Source organism: Canis lupus, chromosome 13 (assembly GCF_048164855.1).
Source record: "Canis lupus baileyi chromosome 13, mCanLup2.hap1, whole genome shotgun sequence".
Classification (NCBI taxonomy): domain Eukaryota; kingdom Metazoa; phylum Chordata; class Mammalia; order Carnivora; family Canidae; genus Canis; species Canis lupus.
The window spans coordinates 16,798,730-16,821,082 of record NC_132850.1 but is presented as its reverse complement, the minus strand read 5'-3'; the positions used below and the strand labels follow the sequence as shown (position 1 = coordinate 16,821,082).

At 48.3% G+C, this 22,353-nt stretch overlaps 1 protein-coding gene across 7 annotated transcripts; it reads left to right on the top strand.

The window, feature by feature from the left end:
- The first annotated feature begins 31 nt into the window (after nt 1-31).
- On the top strand, nt 32-21,186 carry KIF2C (kinesin family member 2C). Of its 7 annotated transcripts, XM_072772481.1 has the most exons (21): nt 95-267; nt 1,090-1,184; nt 4,513-4,614; nt 4,785-4,833; nt 8,229-8,351; nt 10,227-10,349; nt 10,884-10,984; nt 11,688-11,783; nt 12,226-12,280; nt 12,369-12,531; nt 14,773-14,863; nt 15,121-15,184; nt 15,263-15,354; nt 16,107-16,249; nt 17,057-17,261; nt 17,378-17,488; nt 18,662-18,729; nt 19,043-19,148; nt 19,244-19,357; nt 20,851-20,974; nt 21,073-21,186. In XM_072772481.1, exons 1-21 carry the CDS (start codon nt 204-206, stop codon nt 21,153-21,155), a joined length of 2,172 nt encoding a protein of 723 aa, XP_072628582.1. In that variant the 5' UTR covers nt 95-203; the 3' UTR covers nt 21,156-21,186. The 7 variants fall into 7 exon arrangements, 6 of the variants coding, with proteins under 6 accessions (XP_072628587.1, XP_072628586.1, XP_072628583.1 ...); XM_072772486.1 differs by lacking the exons at nt 95-267; nt 1,090-1,184 and adding an exon at nt 32-69; XM_072772482.1 differs by lacking the exon at nt 10,227-10,349 and having other exon boundaries at nt 94-267.
- Nucleotides 21,187-22,353: the final 1,167 nt, after the last annotated feature.

Sequence of the window (22,353 nt, the reverse complement as noted above, 5' to 3'; positions counted from 1 at the left end):
CGGAAGAATCCTGCCGAGACTACATATCCCAAAAGGCCGTGGAGGGCGCCGGCGACTGGCGGAAGCGAGGTGGGCGGCGGCGTGGTGTTCCCCAGGGAGGCGGGCGCGCGGGGTTTAAATTGCGGCGGTTTGCGCGGCGTTGTAGTGGAGCAGTTGTTGCTCTTCCCTTTTGCGTTTCGCGTTTCTCTTCCCGACGACTGCCCATGGACTCGTCGCTTCAGTCTCGCCTGTTTCCCGGTCTCACCATCAATATCCAACGCAGTAATGGTGAGGGGCGGGGTCGCGAAGCCAAGGGGACGCGGGGGGGGGGGTTAGACGGCTGCAGTTGCTGCTCCGCTCCGAACGGCGGGGCCGAGACGCTGCGGGGGGTTCCCCCGCCCGCGCCTCGTCTGCGTCTCTGCACTGGCCGTCGGTCTTTTCCACCCGGGTCCGGGGGCCTCCGGCGGCGGTGGATTCCCCTGCCTGTCCTCGGAAGTGGGCGGGGCTAGGGAAGTTAGGGTTAGAGTTCTCCCCTGAAACTCCCTTGCTTTTGTAGGGACCTCGGCTTCCTGGCCCCTTTACTCTCCTCCAAATATTCCACACTTGCAGTACGTCAGGCACTGGGATTCAGGGTTCATCAGGCAGAAAAGACCCTTGACTCTTCAGGAGCTTACAGTTCTGTCCTTTTTTTTTTTTTTTTTTTGGTTAAACAGCTGCCGCATCTCTGGCAGGTCTAATACTCTGTCATTAGGAGTCAGACAGTCAGACATAACCTTTCAGGAGCGAGATAGGGAAACCCGAGGGCGCCAGACCCTCCGTGCGTGGTGAGGAACAGTACCTAAGGACTAGAGTGACTCCCTTGCCTAGACATACCTAGGCTCCTTTGAGTGGAGGTGAGTCCTTATCCCCTGCAGCTCGGTTTCAAGACCTGTTCCCTGCCTGCGTCATCATGTGATCTAAGGGTGAGGTGCCAGGAGGTTTATTTGGCTTTTAGTGTTAAAAAGAAAGAAAAAGGCAGCTGTCCCTTCCTTCAGGTCAACTCCATATTGAGAGTCTCTGTGGGATCCTAAAAGTGGAAAAGATGGGTAAACTGGACCTTTCATACTGTAGGCATAATTCACAGTGCCAATGTAAGGACTGTGAACTTGGAGAAATCCTGCGTTTCAGTTGAATGGACAGAAGGAGATGCCACAAAGGGCAAAGAGGTAAGTTCTATGAGAATGCCTCTACTGCATTTAACACCTTCCTCCCTAAAAGATCTGTGTGAAGGGGCACCTGGCTGGCTCAGTTGGTAGAGCATGTGACGCTTGATCTCGGGGTCCTGAGTTCGAGTCCCATATTGGGCAGAGATTACTTTAAAGAAATAAACAGGGGCATCTGTGTGGCTCAGTCAGTTAAGCCTCTGCCTTTGGCTCAGGTCATGATCCCAAGGTCCTGGGATGGAGCCCCGCATGGAGCTCCCTGCTCAGCGCAGAGTCAGCTGCTCTCTCTCCCTCTGCCCCTCCCCCTCCCCCTGCTCATGCTTGCTCTCTCGCTCACCCGCTCTGTCTATCTCAAATAAAATCTTAAAAACAAACAAAAAGATCTGTGTGGAAATGGAACTTGTGAGGTCCTTGTCGCTGATGTTGCCTTTCTTAAACATGGTCCCCTTTGGACACATTGGGATTTTGTTTAGTCAAGCCTGATCTAAATTGAAGCAATCAACAGTTTCTGGTGTGTTTGTGGAAGACAAGCTGCACAGAATCCTAAAACCTTACTTATGTACACTAGCTTCTGAGCGCAAACTACCTATGACATTGACTTCAGGAGGAAAACTGATAACCCAGTTGAGCAGACAAAAGCATTTCTGAAACCAAATAACAAAGTATCTGATAAATGGCACAGCTGAATAGTGTTAGAGCAGCTCAGGTGGTAGCTCACTGTGGATGAGCTTGACTTAATGGGGGCATGATGGGTAGGCTAAGCAGAAATAGTGAGCTGGCCCTGATGGGGACTAGTGAAGAAGCTCACTTCAGGCAGTGGAAGGCTCAGGATGCTGGACAGTTGATAAAGGAGACCAGAGGGTCTTCATCTCTTGCACTAAGATGTTTAAGGTTTTATTCTGCAGGCACTAGCGAGCCTTGGAAAGATTTTGAGAAGAGGAAAGATATGACTAAGGCATTTATGTTTGTTTGTTTTTTAAGATTTTATTTATGCATGAGAGGCAGAGACACAGGCAGAGGGAGAAGCAGGCTCCATGCAGAGAGCCTGACGTGGGACTCAACCCTGAGTCTCTAGGATCACACCCTGGGCCAAAGGCGGCGCTAAACTGCTGAGCCACCGGGGCTGCCTGGCATTTATGTTTTAGAGGCATTGTCGTGTGATAAAAAGTTCACCAGGTTAGAAGTATGAAAACCTGGATTCTAGTCTGGGTCTGCCACTATTTTGTGTTCTCAGGCAGGTTTCCAACTCTCTTAGAAATTCAGTTTCCGGCTAGCCCCAGTGGTGCAGCGGTTTAGCGCTGCCTGCAGCCCAGGGCGTGATCCTGGAGACCCGGGATCGAGACCCACGTCGGGCTCCCTGCATGGAGCCTGCTTCTCCCTCTGCCTGTGTCTCTGCCTCTCTCTCTCTTTGTGTGTGTGTGTGTCTCTATGAATAAATAAATAAAATCTTTTTTAAAAAAAAAATCAGTTTCCTCACCCAGAAATGAGGATGATAATAATATCTTCCTGATGAGGTTGTTGTGAGGATTTATTCAACAGATATTTTTGTGCTGGTTCCAAAATGCCAGATACTACACTGAGGCAGGTGAGATAGACCTGGACCCTCTTTCATGGAGCATAATGTGGTAACACATGAAAGGGACTTGCCTGGCATAGTGCCTTATGGTAGGTATGCAGATATTTAGGGGGTACTTTTGAGAAATAAAAGGACTGAATACTTTACACTATCTGCCCTTGAATCGAGATTCCTAAAATTCTTTTCAACCAGCTGTTTAATAATTCCTTGGGATTTTTGTTCATTAGCTTATTTTTGTTGTTTAGAAATATAGCTCTTGTTGGGCCTCACTCCAGCTCAGATACTGCCTGTGGAATAAGGTCTAAACTTCTTAGCGAGGCATTCAAAGCCTTTTCAGGATCTGACCTCAGTCAGCTTTTTTCTTTGTACCATACACTCTACTTCCAAAGTATGCTGTGCCAGGGGCAAATGGGTCAGGTGCCCACTCTGTGACCATGCCTAGTACCTTGTTGCCTTCACAGTCACTCTTTAACTCCTTCTTCCTGGGATACTCATCATGAATCATCAGCATCAGAGTTAATGTCAGAACTAGGGTTAGATCATTGGTCTCCTATGTTGTTTTTCTATGGTTTGTCAGAAACAGGAGTATGTAGTATAAAGGTTTGTAGCTGTCCAAGAAACGGGGACAAAAGTGTAGTTACCAAAGTACTTGCCAGCTTTTATGTTTGGTGATTCTATCTTCGTCTGTCCTTTGCTGCTTTGGTTTCTAGCCCTCTGTGCATATGATTTCTCCATTAGACTATGAGCTAATTGAAGGCAAAGGCAATGTATGTCTTAATTCATCTTTAAATATTTTCCCCCTACTGCCTTAATCGCATCTAATAAATGTTTAAGTAAGCTAGTTAATAAATATAGGTTGCATATATAGGAGGTAAAGCTGTCATCCTGGAGTACATGATTCAGCTTTGAAACATTTCAGGAGGGGCAGCCCAGGTGGCTCAGCAGTTTAGCGCCGCTTTCAGCCCAGTGCCTGATCCTGGAGACCTGGGATCGAGTCCCATGTCAGGCTCCCTGCATGGAGCCTGCTTTTCCCTCTGCCTTTCTCTCTCTCTCTCTCTCTCTCTCTCTCTCATAAATAAAATATTTTTAAAAATTTTCAAGATACAGATAACCAAGTTGGTACTGTGTTGGCTTATTGGTACTGTGAAGTATGCTGATAAAGTTTGAGTTGTTCCTGGAGGGTTGCAGGACTCTGGTGATGTAAACCTAGAATTGTGACCTCATTATAGGCATGAGCAGAAGTAGGAAAGGCATGAACAGGCAGCCCTGACTCAGGTAGAAGTTTCTGGGCCCAGTAGAAAATGTAGGTAGACTTAGGGTTAGGTAACAGCTCTTGGGAACTTGTCCCTGCCCATAAGATCCTGAAGGGCCCTCCATTTTTGTCTATCTCCGGGACAGTTAGAACTTGTTTCCTCCTCCAAGTCAGCCAACAAGAGGTGCTCAGAGACTGTGCCCAGCAGAACAATAGGGGAGCCAAGTGGCCTAGATCTACTGTGGACTACCTGTTTGCCTGTGTGTCTGCCCAGCTCTTTACCTCGTTCTCATCAGTGACGTCTACCATTGGCTTGGCAATCAGAAACCAATATCCATCTAGATGGTAAACTATGACTAAGGACTATTTGTTTATAGCTATTGGTACTTGGTGGAACTTAAAGTTGGTAAATTCTGAATCTAGGGGCAACCTTGGTGGCAGAGATGCACTTGGATTGAAGAAGCTATATTGTTCCACTGAAACTTTTTATTTGCTCTTTGCAGATTGATTTTGATGATGTGGCCGCAATAAACCCAGAACTTTTACAACTTCTTCCCTTACACCCAAAGGACAATCTGTCCCTGCAGGAGAATGTAACGGTCCAGGTAGGTGCTTGTCATCTGGTCAAACCAGTGCCCCAGATGATTTGCTTGGCTTGTTGGCTTTTGCTTACTCTCTAGGACTGCCTAGGACTTGAGTATAAAACATGGACCTAAGATAGGTCCTTGAACATTGATAGGAGCCATATATTGTGATGGTTCGTTTTGTTTTTCAGAAACAAAAACGCAGATCAGTCCACTCCAAAATTCCTGCTCCAAAGGAAGGTAAATGGATTTCTATTGGCTTTTCATGGGGTTTGTGCCAGGATTAATGTTCGTGGGGCACAGGAAGTTGTGACATAAACTCATTGCTCCACTTTGACAGGTGGCTCTATGTTGGCTGAGTCCTGCCCTGTCTTCTAAGCATTTTCATGAGGAAGAAGCCAACCTACGGAAAGGGAGAAATAGGGAGACTGTAGTCGAAGAGTCCAAAGTTTTATGAGATGCTTCACTTATGGGAAATTAATTCTGGAGATCTAATGTACAACATCTGGCCTATGATTAACAACACTCTACTGTATACTTAAAATTTTTCTATTAGAGTAGATCTTATATTAACAACAAAGCAGGGCAGCCCCGGTGGCGCAGCGGTTTAGCGCTGCCTGCAGCCCCGGGTGTGATCCTGGAGACCCGGGATCGAGTCCCACGTCGGGCTCCCTGCATGGAGCCTCCTTCTCCCTCTGCCTGTGTCTCTGCCTCTCTCTCTCTCTCTCTCTCTCTCTCTCTCTGTCTCTATGAATGAATAAATAAAATCTTAAAAATAAAGAAATCAAAGCAAAAATAAAATACAAAACAAGGGGAGCAGGAACAAACCTTAAGAAGTGATGGGTAAGCTTATGGCATTGATTATAATGATAGTTTCATGGGTGTTTATCTCTAGACATGTTGAGTTTTGAATACATTAAATATCTATAGCTTTTTTTTTTTTTAATATTTATTTATTTATTCACTTGAGAGAGAGAGAGAGACAGAGCACAAGCAAAGGAAGAAGCAGACTCCCAACTGAGCTGGGAGCCCAACATGAGGCTTGATCCCAGGCCCTAGGGATCACGACCTGAGCCAAAGGCAGACGCCCAACCATTTGAGCCACCCAAAAAGCCCCAGGTGTTTGGGTTTTTTTGGTTTTTTTGGTTTTGTTTTGTTTTTTTTTTTTAGATTTTAATTAGAGACAGAGCACAGTTAGAGGGGGAGAGGCAGAGGTAGAGGGAAGAGCAGACTTCCTGCTGAGCAAGGAACCTGATGTGGGGCTTGATCCAGGACCCCAAGATCATGACCTGAGCTAAAGACAGATGCTTAACTGACTAAGCCACCCAGGCACCCCAAATATCTACAGTATTTCAGTCATACTTTGATGAAGTGCTTTCAGAAAAAAAAAAAAATCCAGTGTTTAGGCCAACCTCTCAGGGACCTGATGCATGTGGGTGATTTGCCAATTCCTTTAGAATCCAGGGCAATAATCAGCCATTAATGGGCTTGTTTTCTTTCCTCAAGAGAACAGTGTGCTTTGGAGTGAGGTGGTAAGCAGGCCTTGAGGAAAGCTAGGTCTGGGCTGTATAATCAACAGTGCTATGGAGCTCTGGGGGTGGGGTGGGATGGGAGGAATAGTAGTGTTGCCTTGAAGTATAGAAGGTTTTCTCTGCAGAAGTAGTTAACATAAACCAACTGACTACAGTGGTCTCTAACTATAGGGGGTGAGGTGGCTATAGGTGCAAAGTGCCCAAGAAATCTAACTTAGGACTCAGAGCCAGCTGTATCTTGCAGCCTGCATGGCCTATCCCAGCCAGAGGTGATCTCACTGCCCTGACATGGTCTAAGCTACCACAGGGGCCCAGGAACTACTTGCCAGGAGCTTCAGGTTTGGAGGAGCCCAGGTGAAAGGTGGTACATTTGCAAGCTTGGGCTGGGCCTGAGTGGTGTGGTGCTGGCCACCTTGTTAGCTGTACCATAAGGACCTGCAAGAGAAATGGGAATGGTCTTTATGTATGTCCCCAAAGGACATTGCCACAGCCCCTGTCAGTGAAAAACCATCCTAATAAAGGTGCATGCTATTCAGTAGTAGAAATGAAACATGAGATTACCAAACAGGAAATCTTTTGAGAAACAGGAAAATTATAATTATCTATGCTCTTAATGAAAGACCTGGATTATACAGAGCCATCAGATCAGCCTAGACTTAGGAGACTCAGAAATTCAGTACGGGGCAGCCTGGGGGGCTCAGCGGTTTAGCACCTGCCTTTGGCCCAGGGCGTGATCCTGGGGTCCTGGGATCAAGTCCTGTGTCGGGCTCCCTGTGTGGAGCCTGCTTCTCCCTCTGTGCCTCTGCCTCTCTCTCTCTCTGTCTCTCTCATGAATAAATAAAATCTTTTTTAAAAAGTTGGGATCCCTGGGTGGCGCAGCGGTTTGGCGCCTGCCTTTGGCCCAGGGCGCGATCCTGGAGACCTGGGATCGAATCCCACGTCGGGCTCCCGGTGCATGGAGCCTGCTTCTCCCTCTGCCTGTGTCTCTGCCTCTCTTCTCTCTCTCTCTCTCTCTCTCTCTCTCTCTCTCTCTCTGACTATCATAAATAAATAAAAATTTTAAAAAAATAAAAAAAATAAAAAGTTGATATTTACTTATTTTGTACCGTGTATTCTATTTTTCAAGTTTCCGACTTCATAGGTGATAAAGCATTTCTCTCTTATGGAGGGAAACTATGTGAGTCGGTAGAGTTAATGATTCAAAATGTGGCTCAGTTGTTGGTCTCAGCATTCTTTTAAGATTCCAGAAAATCAGTATAGCTGACCCTGATGATGCAGGGATCTGGTGACATGGCCTGCGCCTGGCTCTGTAAAGGATCCTGGAGCAGTGGAAAAAGCCCGGAGTTTGGAATCTGACACTCTTGGGTTCACATACTGGCTCTAACATTTACTAATTGAGTGACAATGAGTAAGCCACTTAATTTCTCTGAGCCTTCATGCCCCCCCCCCTTCCATCAGATGGGAAGAATGTTATTTACCTTACGGTGGTGTTTTGAAATATGAGAAAATTGGGGGATCCCTGGGTGGCTCAGTGGTTTAGCGCCTGCCCTGCCTTTGGTCCAGGGCGAGGTCCTGGAGTCCGGGGATCGAGTTCCCCATCGGGCTCCCGGCATGGAGCCTGCTTCTCCCTCTGCCTGTGTCTCTGCCTCTCTCTCTCTAGGTCTATCATAAATAATTAAATAAATCTTTAAAAAAATATATGAGAAGATTGTACAGTGGTGGGTGTCACTGCTCTTAAGGCTTAATAGTGCTTTTTTTTTTTTTTTCCCCCCCCCAGAGATTAGGTCTGGCCCTTCAGAAAGGATTTTGGATTGGCTATAGGGTTTCTCCATTTACTCAAGACAGATGTTCTTGTGGGAGATGTCCTTGCTCTTGGAAGCTCTCAGATTGGCAGAACGAACAGAGTAGTTTTGGGGTCACTAGTACTTGGCCTTTCTAATCTTTCCTTGGATGGAAGGAATGGGAAGTTGGTGGGTAGGGTCCTTTCCTGGTGGTCTGGACCCATCTCTCCCTATAGAGAATCTTGGAGGGCTGCCCCCTAATGGCCCCCACTGGCCCTTCTGTTCATGCCGCACCGACTGGCTGTCACCCTTGGTTCTGCAGGTCTCCGCAGCCGCTCCACTCGAATGTCCACTGTCTCAGAGGTTCGCATTACCACTCAGGAGAATGATATGGAGGTAGAGCTACCAGCATCTACAAATTCCCGCAAGCATCTTTCAGTTCCCAGTGAGTAATGAATCTCTTTGCCCTGTTTGAGGTTCTGGAACAGCTCTTCACACATTTCCCTGTCCCTATTCTGGAGTATCCTGAGATTCCTATATTCCCCCTAGCTTCAGTTCTGTTTTTCCCCCACTCCATTGCTCCCTTATTTGGAAATTAGTTTTGCTCTTTTAATTTTATTGAAACATCATATATATACAGAAATGCAAACATCTCATTGAGTATATAGTTCACAAACTGAACACACTCACATAACTAACGCCCAGATCACAGAGCATTACCAGCAACCCAGAAGTCCCCCTCAAACTCCTTGCCAGTTCCTAATCCCCTAAGAGTACCTATACTCGTGACTTCTGATAGCATAAATTAACCTTTTCCCTTTTGGGACTTTGCATAAATGGAATTTTAAAAAATATTTTTAATTGTTAACTTTTATTAGCTAAAGCAGGTGCAGAGTTTGTAAGATAAAGTCATTGCATCTTACGTGTATCAAATTCAGCTCTAATAAAATGAAGGGAAACAAAAGGGTCACAAACAGGTATGGGAAGTAACGAATTATCATAGGATGTACCTTTCTGGGTTGAATCAGTATGTTTAGTTGTTGCTCAGATTCCTGTCATTCCTGCCTTTTCAGTCTTTGTTCCTGTTAGCCATCCAGGCTGCAAAGCTTTGGAGAAGTTAGAAAGTCCTGGCTTTTCTTCCAAAAGAGTATAAAGTCCTGGCCTGAGAACCCATGCTTGGGTCAAGCCTAAAGTCTTCAGGCTTTTCCTTCATAGTAAAGTCCATACTGAGCTACTCACATACCCTTTAAGATCTAGATTTTTTTTTTTAAGATTTTATTTTTTAAAGTTTTTTTTGTTTTTTGTTTTTAAGATTTTATTTAATCATGAGAGACACAGAGAGAGGCAGAGACACAGGCAGAGGGAGAAGCAGGCTCCACGCAGGGAGCCTAACGTGGGACTCGATCCCGGGACTCCAGGATTACACCCTGGGCCGAAGGCAGGCACTAAACCACTGAGCCACCCAGGCATCCCCTGTTTGTTTATTTTAGAGAGAAAGGGGTGGAGGCAGAGAGAGGAGAATCTCAAGCAGACTCCCCTGACGTAGGGCTCGATCTCATGACCCTGAAACCACAACCAGAGCCAAAATCAAGAGTCAGATATTCAGGGCAGTCCCGGTGGCTCAGCAGTTTAGCGCCGCCTTCTGCCTGGGGCCTGCTCCTGGAGACCCGGGATCGAGTCCCACGTCGGGCTCCCTGCATGGAGCCTGCTTCTCCCTCTGCCTGTGTCTCTGCCTCTCTCTCTGTCTCTCATTAATAAAATCTTTAAAAAAAAAAAAAAAAAAAAAAAAGGTCAGATGTTCAACTGACTGAGCCACCCTGGCGCCCCTTAAAGATTTTATTTTTGGGACACCTGGGTGGTTCAGTGGTTAAGCATCTGCCTTTGTCTGCTTAGGGTGTGATCCTGGAGTCCTGGGATCGAGTCCCACGTTGGGCTCCCTTCATGGAGCCTGCTTCTCCCTCTGTGTCTCTGCCTCTCTCTCTCTGTGTCTCTCATTAATAAATAAGATCTTTTAAAAAATTTATTTGTAACTAATCTCTATACCCAACCTAGGGCTCAAACTTCGAGTCACCTGCTCTACTGACTGAGCCAGCCAGGTGCCCAACCTCCCAAGATTTTTGATTCCAAGAGCCAGCCCCTGCAGAGACTGACTGGGTTCAGGGTTATGACTGAAGTGAAGAGAAAAGCCCCAGCTCTGCTCTCAGCCCTTGCTGAGCTAGCACTCAGTTGCGTTCCTCCTGGCCCATGACGTGCTCAAGCTCAAAGGAGCACAGCTCTGGTATGCCTGCCTGCTTCTCCAATGACTCTTATTCTCCCACAGCTGGCCCCCCTAGGCCCTCCTGCCCTGCAGTGGCTGAAATACCATTGACGATGGTCAGCGAGGAGGTGGAGGAGCAAGTCCATTCTGTACGAGGCAGCTCTTCTGCAAACCCTGTGAACTCAGGTAGACACACTGAGCTGTCTGCTGTTCTGCTCTCTAGTGCGGGACACGTCGTTACATCCTGTCCCAAACCTGGCCTGTTTTGGCACCTGAGTTCAAACCATGTTTGTCACATGGAGGCATGTTTTCCTGTGGCCGTGGCATCAGTCTTTCATAAGAAGTAGCCCTGTCCCCACCAGCTGACCAGAGCCCTCTTATGTAGTCGAGATGTTGTCACAGCTCAAGTCTTGGCCAACACCTGAAGAACAGCCCAGAATGACCATCAAGAGCAATTAGGGAAAATTTGAGAAAATGCCACAAAGGCATGGAGAGAACTTCGGTTAGGCCTAGACTTGTGCAAGTCTTTACTTTGCAGGCTTGGCTCTCCCAATAGTCCCACTATTGCTGCTTCTCCTTGCATATGGTCATTTAAGAGCAAGGGTCTAGGGAAGGCCTTGTCCTGGGAAAGGCCAGGACTCAGTACAGTAGCTGGAGAAGAGTAGGCTGGCGGGCCTAGACAGGTAAAAGTGGGCTTCCTTTTTCCCCTTTCCCCCACAGTTCGGAGGAAATCATGTATTGTGAAGGAAATGGAAAAAATGAAGAACAAGAGAGAAGAGAAGAGGGCCCAGAACTCTGAAATGAGAATAAAACGAGCACAGGTACTTTTCTTAGGTCAAGGGTTTTGGACAGCTCTCCTTAACTGCACCTTTACTAACAACAGAGATACAGTTGGGCCCCAGCATTTTTTTTTTTTTTTTTTAATGTTACTTATTTGAGAGAGCATGAGTGGGGAGGAGAGGGAGAAGCAGGCTCCCCGCTGAGCAGGGAGCCCGACACCAGGCTGGATCCCAGGACCCTGGGATCATGACCTGAACTGAAGGCAGACACTTAACCAACTGAACCAGCCAGGCACCTTGAGCCCCACCATTTCTTAAGCTTCAGTTCTGATATCTAGAAGATTTAACTGGTTTCTCATTAGGATTCAGAGGAAAAAATAAGTCAGATATTTTTGTGAAGACTTCGGGTGAGGAATATTTCATGCTGATTGATAGGCACACCCGTCACAGTGCAGTAGCAACAGAGCAGCTGGACAGTTGCCTGCTTCCAGCCCTCCTCTCCCCTACTTATGGGTATGGCATGGGGTGGGGTGGGGGAAGTGCTGCAATGGAATTCCAGTTTGGTGCATTTCCCCTTAATTGGGTTCATTGTTCCAAGGAAGTAAGATTGGGGGGGTGGGGGGGCTTTGTCACCTGAAGTGCTGTGTCCATAATATAAAGAACTGTTGCTGATGCTGCTTAGCACTGAGCTCTGAAAGCAATTATGTGTCAACAGTCCATCCTTTTTCGCCCTTGTCCCAAACAGGAGTATGACAACAACTTTCCAAACTGGGAATTTGCCCGGATGATTAAAGAATTTCGGACTACTTTGGAATGCCATCCACTTACTATGACTGATCCTGTAAGTAAACCCAAAGGGCTTCTACTTCTCCTTCCTGACTAAATGTACAATTAAGAGACAGATCTCCCCTCTAGGGGAGTGAGAGCCTGCAGGAACCTCCACTCACCCTTGAAGTATTTTCAGCTTTTGGTGGACTGGAGCTAGTAAGGCTAGATGAGAGTCTGATCTCCCAAACTCCCACATTCCTTGCTTCCATAGGTTGGCTAGATCCTTACTAATAATCATGGAAGTAGCACTGAAACCCGTAGGCAACAGAGTGAGAAAACTGGGAAGGAAATTCAGAGCTGCCGCTGTGCTCCAGAATAACAAATGGTGGAGGCAGGGGTCCTAGGGTCAGGTTGTGGCCCCTGAGTGGGCTGGATGTGGGATCAGAAGAGGAGGGCTTCTTTCACTATTGCTCTGACCTTTCGCTGGTTGGTTGTCTTCTCTCATCCTTCTGAAGATCGAGGAGCACAGGATATGTGTCTGTGTGAGGAAACGTCCACTAAATAAACAAGGTAAGCCCTGATCAATCAGGAGGAGGCTCTGGACTGACCGTGATTCCATGTCCAGGAATCATCCCCTGAAATAACTCTCCTTCTGCAGAATTGGCCAAGAAAGAAATTGATGTGATTTCCATTCCCAGCAAGTGTCTCCTCTTGGTCCATGAGCCCAAGTTAAAAGTGGACTTAACAAAGTATCTGGAGAACCAAGCCTTCTGCTTTGACTTTGCATTTGATGAAACAGCTTCAAATGAAGTTGTCTACAGGTTGGTTTCTCGCCTCTTTTTTCCTTTCCCCAGCCTTCCTCTTATCAATGTGGGACATTGTGGTAACACTACTCATGGCCGCACTGAACTCTGAGGCCCTTCCTGGCCTGGCCTCCTTGTATTTTCTTAGGATCAGCCATCCCCGAGCTAGCTCTAGCTCCAACTCTGACTCCTGGGCACCAGGAAGACCCAGTTTGGGCTTGTCACATCCCATTTTGCATCGGTAGTAGCCCATCCTTGAATGGGACAGAAGTGAGGTACTACCCATTGCGCTCCTCTGAGGCTGGGCTGGACAGGCTGTAGGGGCTTTTCCAGCGTCTTGTGTGGCCACCCTGCTCCCCACGGAGGTTAGCAGACTCAGAAAATACTAGGACTGCTTTGGCTAATATAGCACCCATTAGCTTCATGTGGTTTTGCTTTTTGTTTGTTATTCAGAGTTTTATTTTTAAGTAATCTTTGTACCTAACATAGGGCTTGAACTCACAACCCCAAGATCAAGAGTCATGCTCCACTGACTGAGCCAGCTAAAGGCTCTCCATCATGTGACTATCTTTTTTTTTTTTAAAGATTTTATTTATTTATTCATGAGAGACACACAGAGAAAGGCAGAGACACAGGCAGAGGGAGAAGCAGGCTCCATGCAGGGAGCCCGATGTGGGACTCGATCCCGGATCTCCAGGATCAGGCCCTGGGCCGAAGGCAGGCGCTAAACCGCTGAGCCACCCAGGGATCCTCATCATGTGACTATCTAAATAACAAACAAAATTAAGAATTTCCTTTCTTTTTTTTTCCTTAAACTCATGACCCTGAGATCAAGTCACATGCTCTACCAACTGAGCCAGCCAGGCATCCCAGAATTCAATTCTTTAGTCATACTAGCACACTTTAAGTGCTTCATGACCACATGTGGCAGCAGCTGCTATTAGAAGCATTTCTATCATCACAGAAAGTTGTTTGTTTTTAAGAGTCACTTACAGGACGCCTGGGTGGCTCAGTGGTTTAGTATCTGCCTTTGGCACAGGGTGTGATCCTGGAGTCCTGGGATTGAGTCCCACATCAGGCTCCCTGCATGGAGTGTGCTTCTCCCTCTTCCTGTGTCTCTGCTTCTTTCTCTCTCTGTCTCTCACGAATAAATACATAAAATCTTAAAAAAAAAAAAAAAATAGGGATCCCTGGGTGGCGCAGCGGTTTAGCGTGTGCCTTTGGCCCAGGGCCTGATCCTGGAGACCCGGGATCGAGTCCCACATCGGGCTCCCTGCATGGAGCCTGCTTCTCCCTCTGCCTATGTCTCTGCCTCTGCCTCTCTCTCTCTCTCTCTCTCTCTCTCTCTCTCTGTGACTATCATGAAGTAAAAAATTAAAAATAAATAAATAAATAAATAAAAATACTCATTTACTTATATGAGAGCACATGCACACATGGGGCAAAGGGAGAATATCTTTCAAACAGACTCCCTGCTGATTGCAAAGCTGATCGCAAAGCCCAACGTGGGGCTTGATCTCATGACCTGAGCTGAAACCGAGAGTCCAGCACTTAACCGACCAAGCTGCCCATGCACCCCATCACAGAAAGTTCTATTAACAGAACTGCTCCAGACCAGAGGATGACAAACTACAGCCCACAGGCCAAATTTGGCTAACAATCTCTTTTTTTAAAAAAGGGATCTCAAATTTAAAAACTTAAAATGAATAGTTTCTGTTTTTGAAGGATTTTTTTTTTTTTTTCCAATGTGACAGCAGGGTGCCTGGCTGGCTCTGTTGGAGGAGCATGCAACTCTTGATCTCAGGGTTGTGAGTTCAAACCCATATTGGGTGTAGATTGGGTGTAGAGATGACTTTAAAATCTTTTAAAGTGACAGAGACCTATGTGGCCTACAAAGCCTAAAATATTTTAGGTTCCTGCTTTATAGAGTTTCCACTGATCTTTGTAGTGTTTCTTATGCTGGCAGTCAGCTACAAAGCTCAGGTTTTCACCTTGGGGTCTCCAGGGTCGGAGGGTGGGCTGGTGGCTCAGTTGGAGTGGAGGCCCCCTGCTTACTCTTGGCACGTCAAGCCAGCCAGCCCTCCCCAGTTGGCTGGGAGAATTTTAGATTTATAAGTGGGGCTGGGGTCCAGGGGGACCACTTTGCAGGAGAGGAGTGCTAATGCTTGGAAGGAGAGGACCTTAGGAGTTCTGCAGTGGAAGAACAGCAGGACCACATTCTGGGGAGAGATAAATATTCTTTACTATGCTTTCTCCTAGGTTCACAGCAAGGCCACTGGTCCAGACAATCTTTGAAGGGGGAAAAGCAACCTGTTTTGCATATGGCCAGACAGGAAGTGGCAAGACACATGTGAGTATTGAGGCCTGGCTGGGAACAAACCTGCCCATGGTGTCATACCGGGTCCCTAAAAAAGAAGCAAATAAGTTCCTTGCAGAAGGTTCCCTTGGTACAGATGCCCCTGCCCAGGTGCTCTTGCTGTGCCAGATGCCTTAGCCGGTGCAGCTTCTCACTGTGGTGCGGTGGCCCACAGTGGCAGTGGAGCCTATAGGGCTCTGGCCTAGGCCTGGAGCCCTTTTACCACAGTTTTCTGCCCCTTCCCTTTGCAGACGATGGGCGGAGACCTGTCTGGCAAAGCCCAGAATGCATCCAAAGGGATCTATGCCATGGCCTGTAAGTACTGTGTTGTGTCACAGTGGGGTTGGGCACAGACAGGCAGGTTGCTGACTTAACCCAAGCTCTCTCCCATAGCCCGAGACGTCTTCATCCTGAAGAATCAGCCTCGCTACCAGAACCTGGGCCTGGAAGTCTATGTGACATTCTTCGAGATCTATAATGGGAAGGTAACTAGCTGCCAGGGAGCTCCTGTTTATACCACTGGGGTCCCTGAACTTTCTAAATCCTTGAGGTTAGTTAGAAATTGTAAAAACCAAACAACCTATGGGCTGCCAAACCTTTGATGGGCTGCTCTGCCCTGGCATCTGATGGTACGATGGGGCCCAGGCTCAGCAGGTGTGACAGGAGCACTCCTCAGGGCTCCCTCCCACATGGGAAGTGTGCCCTGTGTGTACCCTGTTCCTCCTTTGACCCACCCCCTTTATAACCTTCCTACCCTTCCCCTGATCATGCATGTTCCTTCTCATGTTCATACTCTCTTTCACTCTCTCCTCCACCCCTTACACTCTGTACCTTCCATCACCACTTCTATATTGTGTTTTTGCAGAGTTGCCTTTCCCAGAGCAGGATCTTGATAATTATAGCTAATGTTGATTATCGGTACGGTATCATGTGCTAAGCACTCATCTCAACTCATTCAGTCATTACAATAACCTATGAGGAGGTATTACCATCATTATTCTGCAGATGAGGAATAAGTCTGGGTCCAGGCTCCCATAGCTGGCAAAGTAGCAGAGTCCTAGCAAGCTTGAGGGCAGCCCCGTTCTGCTCAAGTGGACTGCCCTCCACCCAGCTTCGCTTCTTTCTGCCTTCCCTCCTGCCAGCCCTTCTCTAAGCTGGGACAGGCCCAGAGGGATGGGGTGTCGGGTGGGGTGCCTGCCACCTAATGGTTTTAGCCTCGTTCCCCTGCCTGGCACAGCTGTTTGATCTGCTCAACAAGAAAGCCAAGCTGCGTGTGCTGGAGGACGGCAAGCAGCAGGTGCAGGTGGTGGGGCTGCAGGAGCACCTGGTGAACTGTGCTAATGATGTCATCAAGATGATCGACTTAGGCAGTGCCTGCAGGTCAGAGTCCTGGGGAGGGGAGGGGACCCCCTGATGCCTGGTTCAGGTGACAGACTCTCGCCCTGAGCCCATTGCTGTTTCCACACAGCACCGCCACTCTCTGAAGTTTTTTGAGCGCTATGAGGGCCCTGCCTTGAGGACTCTCAATAGGACAGATGACCCAGGGCCGGAGGCTCATCAGGAACAAGTCAAAGTATCTTAAGTCTAACTAGGGCAGATATATTTCCAGGCTCTTACCCCAAAGCATGCTTTCTGACTTCTCTAGGTTTTTCCTTGATGTTCCCTCCCTCTGTGGTAGGAACCTAGGAGCTCTGGGTCTGTTCTAGGCTGGAAGTGGTGGGATCATAACTTCTATACAGACTTAGGGAAATGCTCTTCCACCCGGCATGGTACAGTGGGATGCTGGGTGACTTACAGAGGCCCGGGGAGGGGGCTGGCCTCCTCCTCAGGGCCATCAAGCTTTGACAAGTGGTTCATGATGACCCCTACTTCCCATGTGCCCAGGAACACAGGCAACTCCTCCTTCCTCGTGTGTTGTTGGGCCCTCAGGTCTGACTAAGACCCTAGCACAGAGTCTAGTATTTTCACTACCAGGAAAACTTGCTAAGTCCAGAACTAGAGGGAGAGCTGCTGCCTAGGGAGGACAAAACTGAAGTCTGGGTAGGACACAGGACTGTTCAGAGTCCTGACCTGTGCCCCTTGTACCAGAGAGCTTAGTGCTGTGGAATGGGGTGGCTTGAACTCTGGGGAGCCACAGTGGCTGGTAACCTCACAGGCTCATGCCCTTTCTTTGCTTTCCATTGACAGGACCTCTGGGCAGACATTTGCCAACTCCAACTCATCCCGCTCCCACGCCTGCTTCCAGATTCTTCTTCGAGCCAAAGGGAGAGTGCATGGCAAGTTCTCTTTGGTGGATCTGGCAGGGAATGAGAGAGGTGCAGACACTTCCAGTGCTGACCGGCAGACCCGCATGGAGGGTGCAGAAATCAACAAGAGTCTCCTGGCTCTGAAGGTAACAGAGCCTAGCCAGAGGTGGTTGGCCTGGAGGGCTCCTGGCCGAGGGGGGAGGGAATAGGTGGCTCCAAAGGACAGAAGGGACCTCAGTGGCTCCTGCTGTCTGCCCCACAGGAGTGCATCAGAGCCCTCGGACAGAACAAGGCTCACACCCCGTTTCGAGAGAGTAAGCTGACACAGGTGCTGAGGGACTCCTTTATCGGGGAGAACTCAAGGACCTGCATGGTGAGTAGGGTCACTTTGCAGGAGGTGTAGGACGACACGGAGTTGCAAAAATTTATTTATTTGAGAGAGAGAACATTAGCATGCGTGAGTTAGGAGGAGAGGCACATGGAGAAGGACAGAATCTTCTAGCAGACTCCTCACCAAGTGCAGAGCCCAATGTGGGGCTTGATCCCAGGACCCTGAGCCCAAATCAAGAGTAGGATGCCAAACTGACTGCACCACCCAGGCAGGTCCCCTCCACACCGATGCCTTAGTACCAAGTTCCTCTTTACCTATTTAAGAAGGAAGGAAAGAAAAAAAAAGGGGGGGGGGGAGGAAAGGATCTATTCTCTTTATATCTGGGCAGCTCTTGGTTTGGGGATGGTCAGTACTCCCTGGTGTAATGGGGCCCCAGAATTCAGAAGAAGGACCAGGGGAAAGCAGGAGAAATTCTCATCTCTTCTATGGCTTCCTTCAGGTTCATTGGCTCCCAGCTTTGTAAATAGGAAAGGGCTATGGTTTGTTTTTTGTTTTTTAATGAGAGAATGTGAGTGGACTGGGAAGGCATGGGGTAGAGGGAGAAGACTCCCCGCCAAGCAGGGAGCCTGATGCAGGACTCTATCCCAGCACCCTGGGGTCATGACTGGGGCTGAAGGCAGATGTTTAACTGACTGAACCGCCCAAGGCCATGGCCTTGAATGCTTTTTGTTCCCTTCCTTATTTTCTCTATAAGCCCTGCTAGCTAGGGTCTGCCCTCCTTCCCCTCCAGGGAATCTCCTCCTCTTCCCTGCCTACTAGGGAAGGTGGGAAGTTCTAACTAAGCTCTAAACCATCATTCAAAAAAAAAAAAAAAAAAAAAAAAAACCATCATTCCTGAGCTTTGGTGAATGGAAGGTTCCAGCAGGAGCCACAAAGCCTTGAGATATGACCTTGGCGAGAGGGACAATAAAGAGATAAAGCAACAGGGGGTAACCAGATGCACCTTAAAAGGCAGGGGACCAGTTTTCAAGATGCCCTAATTTTCACTACCCATGGGGCAAGTTGCCAGGCACAGAGTAGGTGCTTAATTAACTCCCTGCTCCAATACTGTGGGTGTCAGCAGCCCATAGACAATGCCTGGCAGTCTCCAGCAGCAATCTGGTGCCCTTACCCTCTGATCCCTAACCCTTAACCACCTATTTACCCCTTTTGCAGATCGCCATGATCTCACCAGGCATAAGCTCCTGTGAATATACTTTAAACACACTAAGATATGCAGACAGGTACTGGTACTCGTGGCCAGTGGGATGGGGAGAGGGGTGCAGGAGGGAGGAAAGGAAGAGAGAGGAAGCCCTGGATTCACAGGGCCTATTCTATATTCTCTGACTCAGTGAATCTGAGACTTGGGAGTTCTGACATGATGCTAGTTGCTTTGTCCCCTTGCCCTTTCAGGCCTTGGTTGGGCACCAGCATGGGTCCTCTAGGCCAAAATCAAAGCTGCTACTCCCCTTGAACCACGTGGCCGATGGTGCTACAGTCTTGTGAGTGCCAAGAAGGCTCCTATGGGATCTGACACCTTCTTGTTTTCTTCCTCAGGGTCAAGGAGCTGAGCCCCCACAGTGGGTCCAGTGGGGAGCAGCCAGTTCAAATGGAAACAGAAGAGATGGAATCCAGCTCTCATGGGTCCCTGATCTCAGGCAATGTAAGGTGTAGGGTGGGGCCAGGCAGAACAGAAACATGGCCTACTGAGACGGGACTTAGGCCACACTGTTGTACCTCTCCTTTTGGCCCCTTCAGTTCTCCAAGGAAGATGAGGAACTATCTTCCCAGATGTCCAGCTTTAATGAAGCCATGTCTCAGATCAGAGAATTGGAGGAAAGGGCTATGGAGGAGCTCAAGGAGATTATACAAGTGAGGAGCTGGCCCTGGCTGGGGTGGGATTGGATATACACCCTCACAGGCCCTCAGTAGTGCTCAGCACCATTCCTTGAACGTGACTGGGCTTTGCTCCCACGGGTCTTCAGATAGGGATGGCATGAGGCAGGCCTCCACCTACCATTCCTTCATTCTCCCATCTATTCATCTAGCTGTTCTAGAACAACAAATTACCATACCCACCCCCACCCACCCCCAGCCTGGCCCACACAGGCTTGCCTCCTCCATTATACTAGCTGGAGTTAGTGTCTCTCCTCTGTCCTCCTGATTGAAATTTTGGAGGGTGACTTTAATATGCAAAGACCTTGATTTATTTATTCAGTGAGTGTTTGAGGAGTACTTTCTATATGTCAATCACTGTGCTGAAACCAAGGACCAAAAACATGAGGTATGGGTAGTACGCCCTAAAATAAGACCAGATCAGTCCTGACTCTTCTATTTATAAGCTGATTTCCTTACGAAAGTCATTTATCATCACTAGGCCTCAGTTTCTTCATCTCTAAAATGGGCAAGACAGGAGAGTTGCATCTGAGGATTAGGTAGTGCCCAGCACGTAGCAAGTGGTAGATGCTGGTGCTGATGTGACTCCTGCTGCGGGAGGGGAGGGTGAGGGGAGGCCAAAGTGCACTCTGCCAGTAGGGTGCTTAGGGTGCAGCACAGAAAGGAGCATGGGCCACTTAGAACCAAGGAGGGAACATGAAGAGTGAGCATTTAAGCATGTCCTCCCTGGAGTGCTCAGAGTTACAGACATGTGAAAGGACATGGTACTTTCAGGAAGAATGAGAGGTTCGCTCTGGTCAAGCAAAAGCAGTGAGCAGATGATGGAGATGAAGGCTGTGGCTGGGTCAGCAAGATCTGATGCTAAGGGACCTATGGTTCACTCCGAACACCTGGACTTGGTTATGAGGGCAGTGGATGCCTTTGAAAGGAGTAAAGCAGAGTGTGGTGGGATCAGATGACCTGGTCTTCTCAGAGCTTTAGATACAATGTGGAGCTTGGTTTGGGAACGTGGGAGGGCATGAGTGGAGGCACTTAAGAGTTAGCAGTTAGGAGATTGTTAAGAGTTCAAGAGAGGTGTTGGTGCCTAGATGGATTATGGCCGGGGCCTAGACTGGAGTGAGGACGTGAGACTCAGGTACCAGTTAGGGGCAAAATTGGTAGGATCTGGGGATACTGGGGATAAGGAGGGTTAAGAATAAAGTTGTTGCTCTCATTTCTGACTTGGTGTTAAGACAGATTGTGACATTCATTTGGGGAGAGAGGGACAGTTCAAGGTGGGAAAGAGGAGGAATTCAAGCTGAAGATAAAGATAATCTGCTGGAGGAGGTCCAGAGGTGGAATACAGGCTATGGCTGGAGGAATGAGCATCTGGTGTGTGTTGTCTGCTTTGGAGGGTAGGGGCCCAGGAAGGATTTGCTAAATTGGTTGGGTCATTTTTGAGTGGACAAGCTTCCCCCATGTCACTGCAGCAAGGGCCAGGCTGGCTTGAGCTCTCCGAGATGACTGAACAGCCAGACTATGACCTGGAGACCTTCGTGAACAAGGCAGAGTCTGTCATGATCCAGCAAGCCAAGCACTTCTCAGCCCTGCAAGGTAAAGTGGGTGTGGCTGGAGATGGGGCCTCCACCCTGAGGGAGAGGGGCCTCTGAGACACTACTAATCCCGAGTGCACCACCACCCCTTCCTTCCAGATGTCATCAAGGCCTTGCGTCTGGCCATGCAGCTGGAAGAGCAGGCCAGCAAACAAATAAGCAACAAGAAACGGCCCCAGTGACGACTGCAAATAAAAGATCTGTTTGTTTTCACACCTAGCCTCTTCCCCTCCTCTTCCCTCCCCAGCAAACTTTGGGCACCTGGTGGGTCTAGTCAGGGTCTGAACTGGGACAGGCTTTGGTAAATGCCAAGTATGGGGGCAGCTGGGGAGGGGGGTCAAAGTGATGTAGGACACTACTTTCTTCTCATCTTTGCTCCTTGGATGGCTACAACCGAGAAAACGGAAAGACCCTTTTACTTATCCTGGGTGTTGCCCTCTCTCCAGGAGGAGAAGACTGGTAGAAAGTTTTCCCTTGGATGGCCTTCTGCCTATGTGGACTGGCGACTGGTGGAGCCCCCCCCCCCCCCCCCCCCCCCGCCCTGCCCCATCTCGTCCTGGCTCTGGGAGGAGGGAAGGAGCCTTTAGTCCAGCTGTCTGCTGACTCTGGCCTGCCTTCCATGCCCTTGGGTCATGCACTATGTCTTATAATTTAAAAAAAAAAGTCTTTGGGATCTCTTCCTTCCCTGGTATTTTATGTGTTTACACACTGTGTCTAGCAATAAAGAGGAAAAAAAATCCGTCTGTTGAGTGGTGTACAGGAAGGTCTTGAAAACTTAGAAGTTTGCCAGGTGGACTAAGAAACCAAGCATAAAAAAAAAAAAAGAGAAACCAAGCATAGAGGATGGACAGTTTGGGAGCTGGAGGATTCCAGATTGTCATGGAACATTAGTTCTCTGAATAGTAATATGCTACTGAAACCTGCCACACAACCAAATGTGTGTTCTAGAAAGGCCCCCGGAAGATGGGTGGGGCGCATGGGGTGTATGGGCTACTGCAGAAACTCTAGAGAGGAGTTGGGTTGAACAGACTAGGCCCTGGCTCTCCCAGCATCAGTTACTTCATTTGTAAAACAGGCACAGTCTCTGCCTCATTAATGAGTGGAAGGTGCCATTCAGTAACCAACTATGGCACCTGGGTTCAGAAATTCAGCTGAAAAAATTTTATTCAGCTGAATCAAGTTCACAAAGCTGGCACTAGCTCTGAGGCCTTAAAAGCTTCCAGATACTTAACATTTCCCCCCACCCCCACCCCTATCTGTGAAATGCTACCAAAACCCACCTCACGGAATTGGAGAGATTACTTGAAGACCTTACCAGACCTCCCCTGGAATACTATGCATCACAAACAGGACCAGCCAGGGACATCCTTACAAGGCATC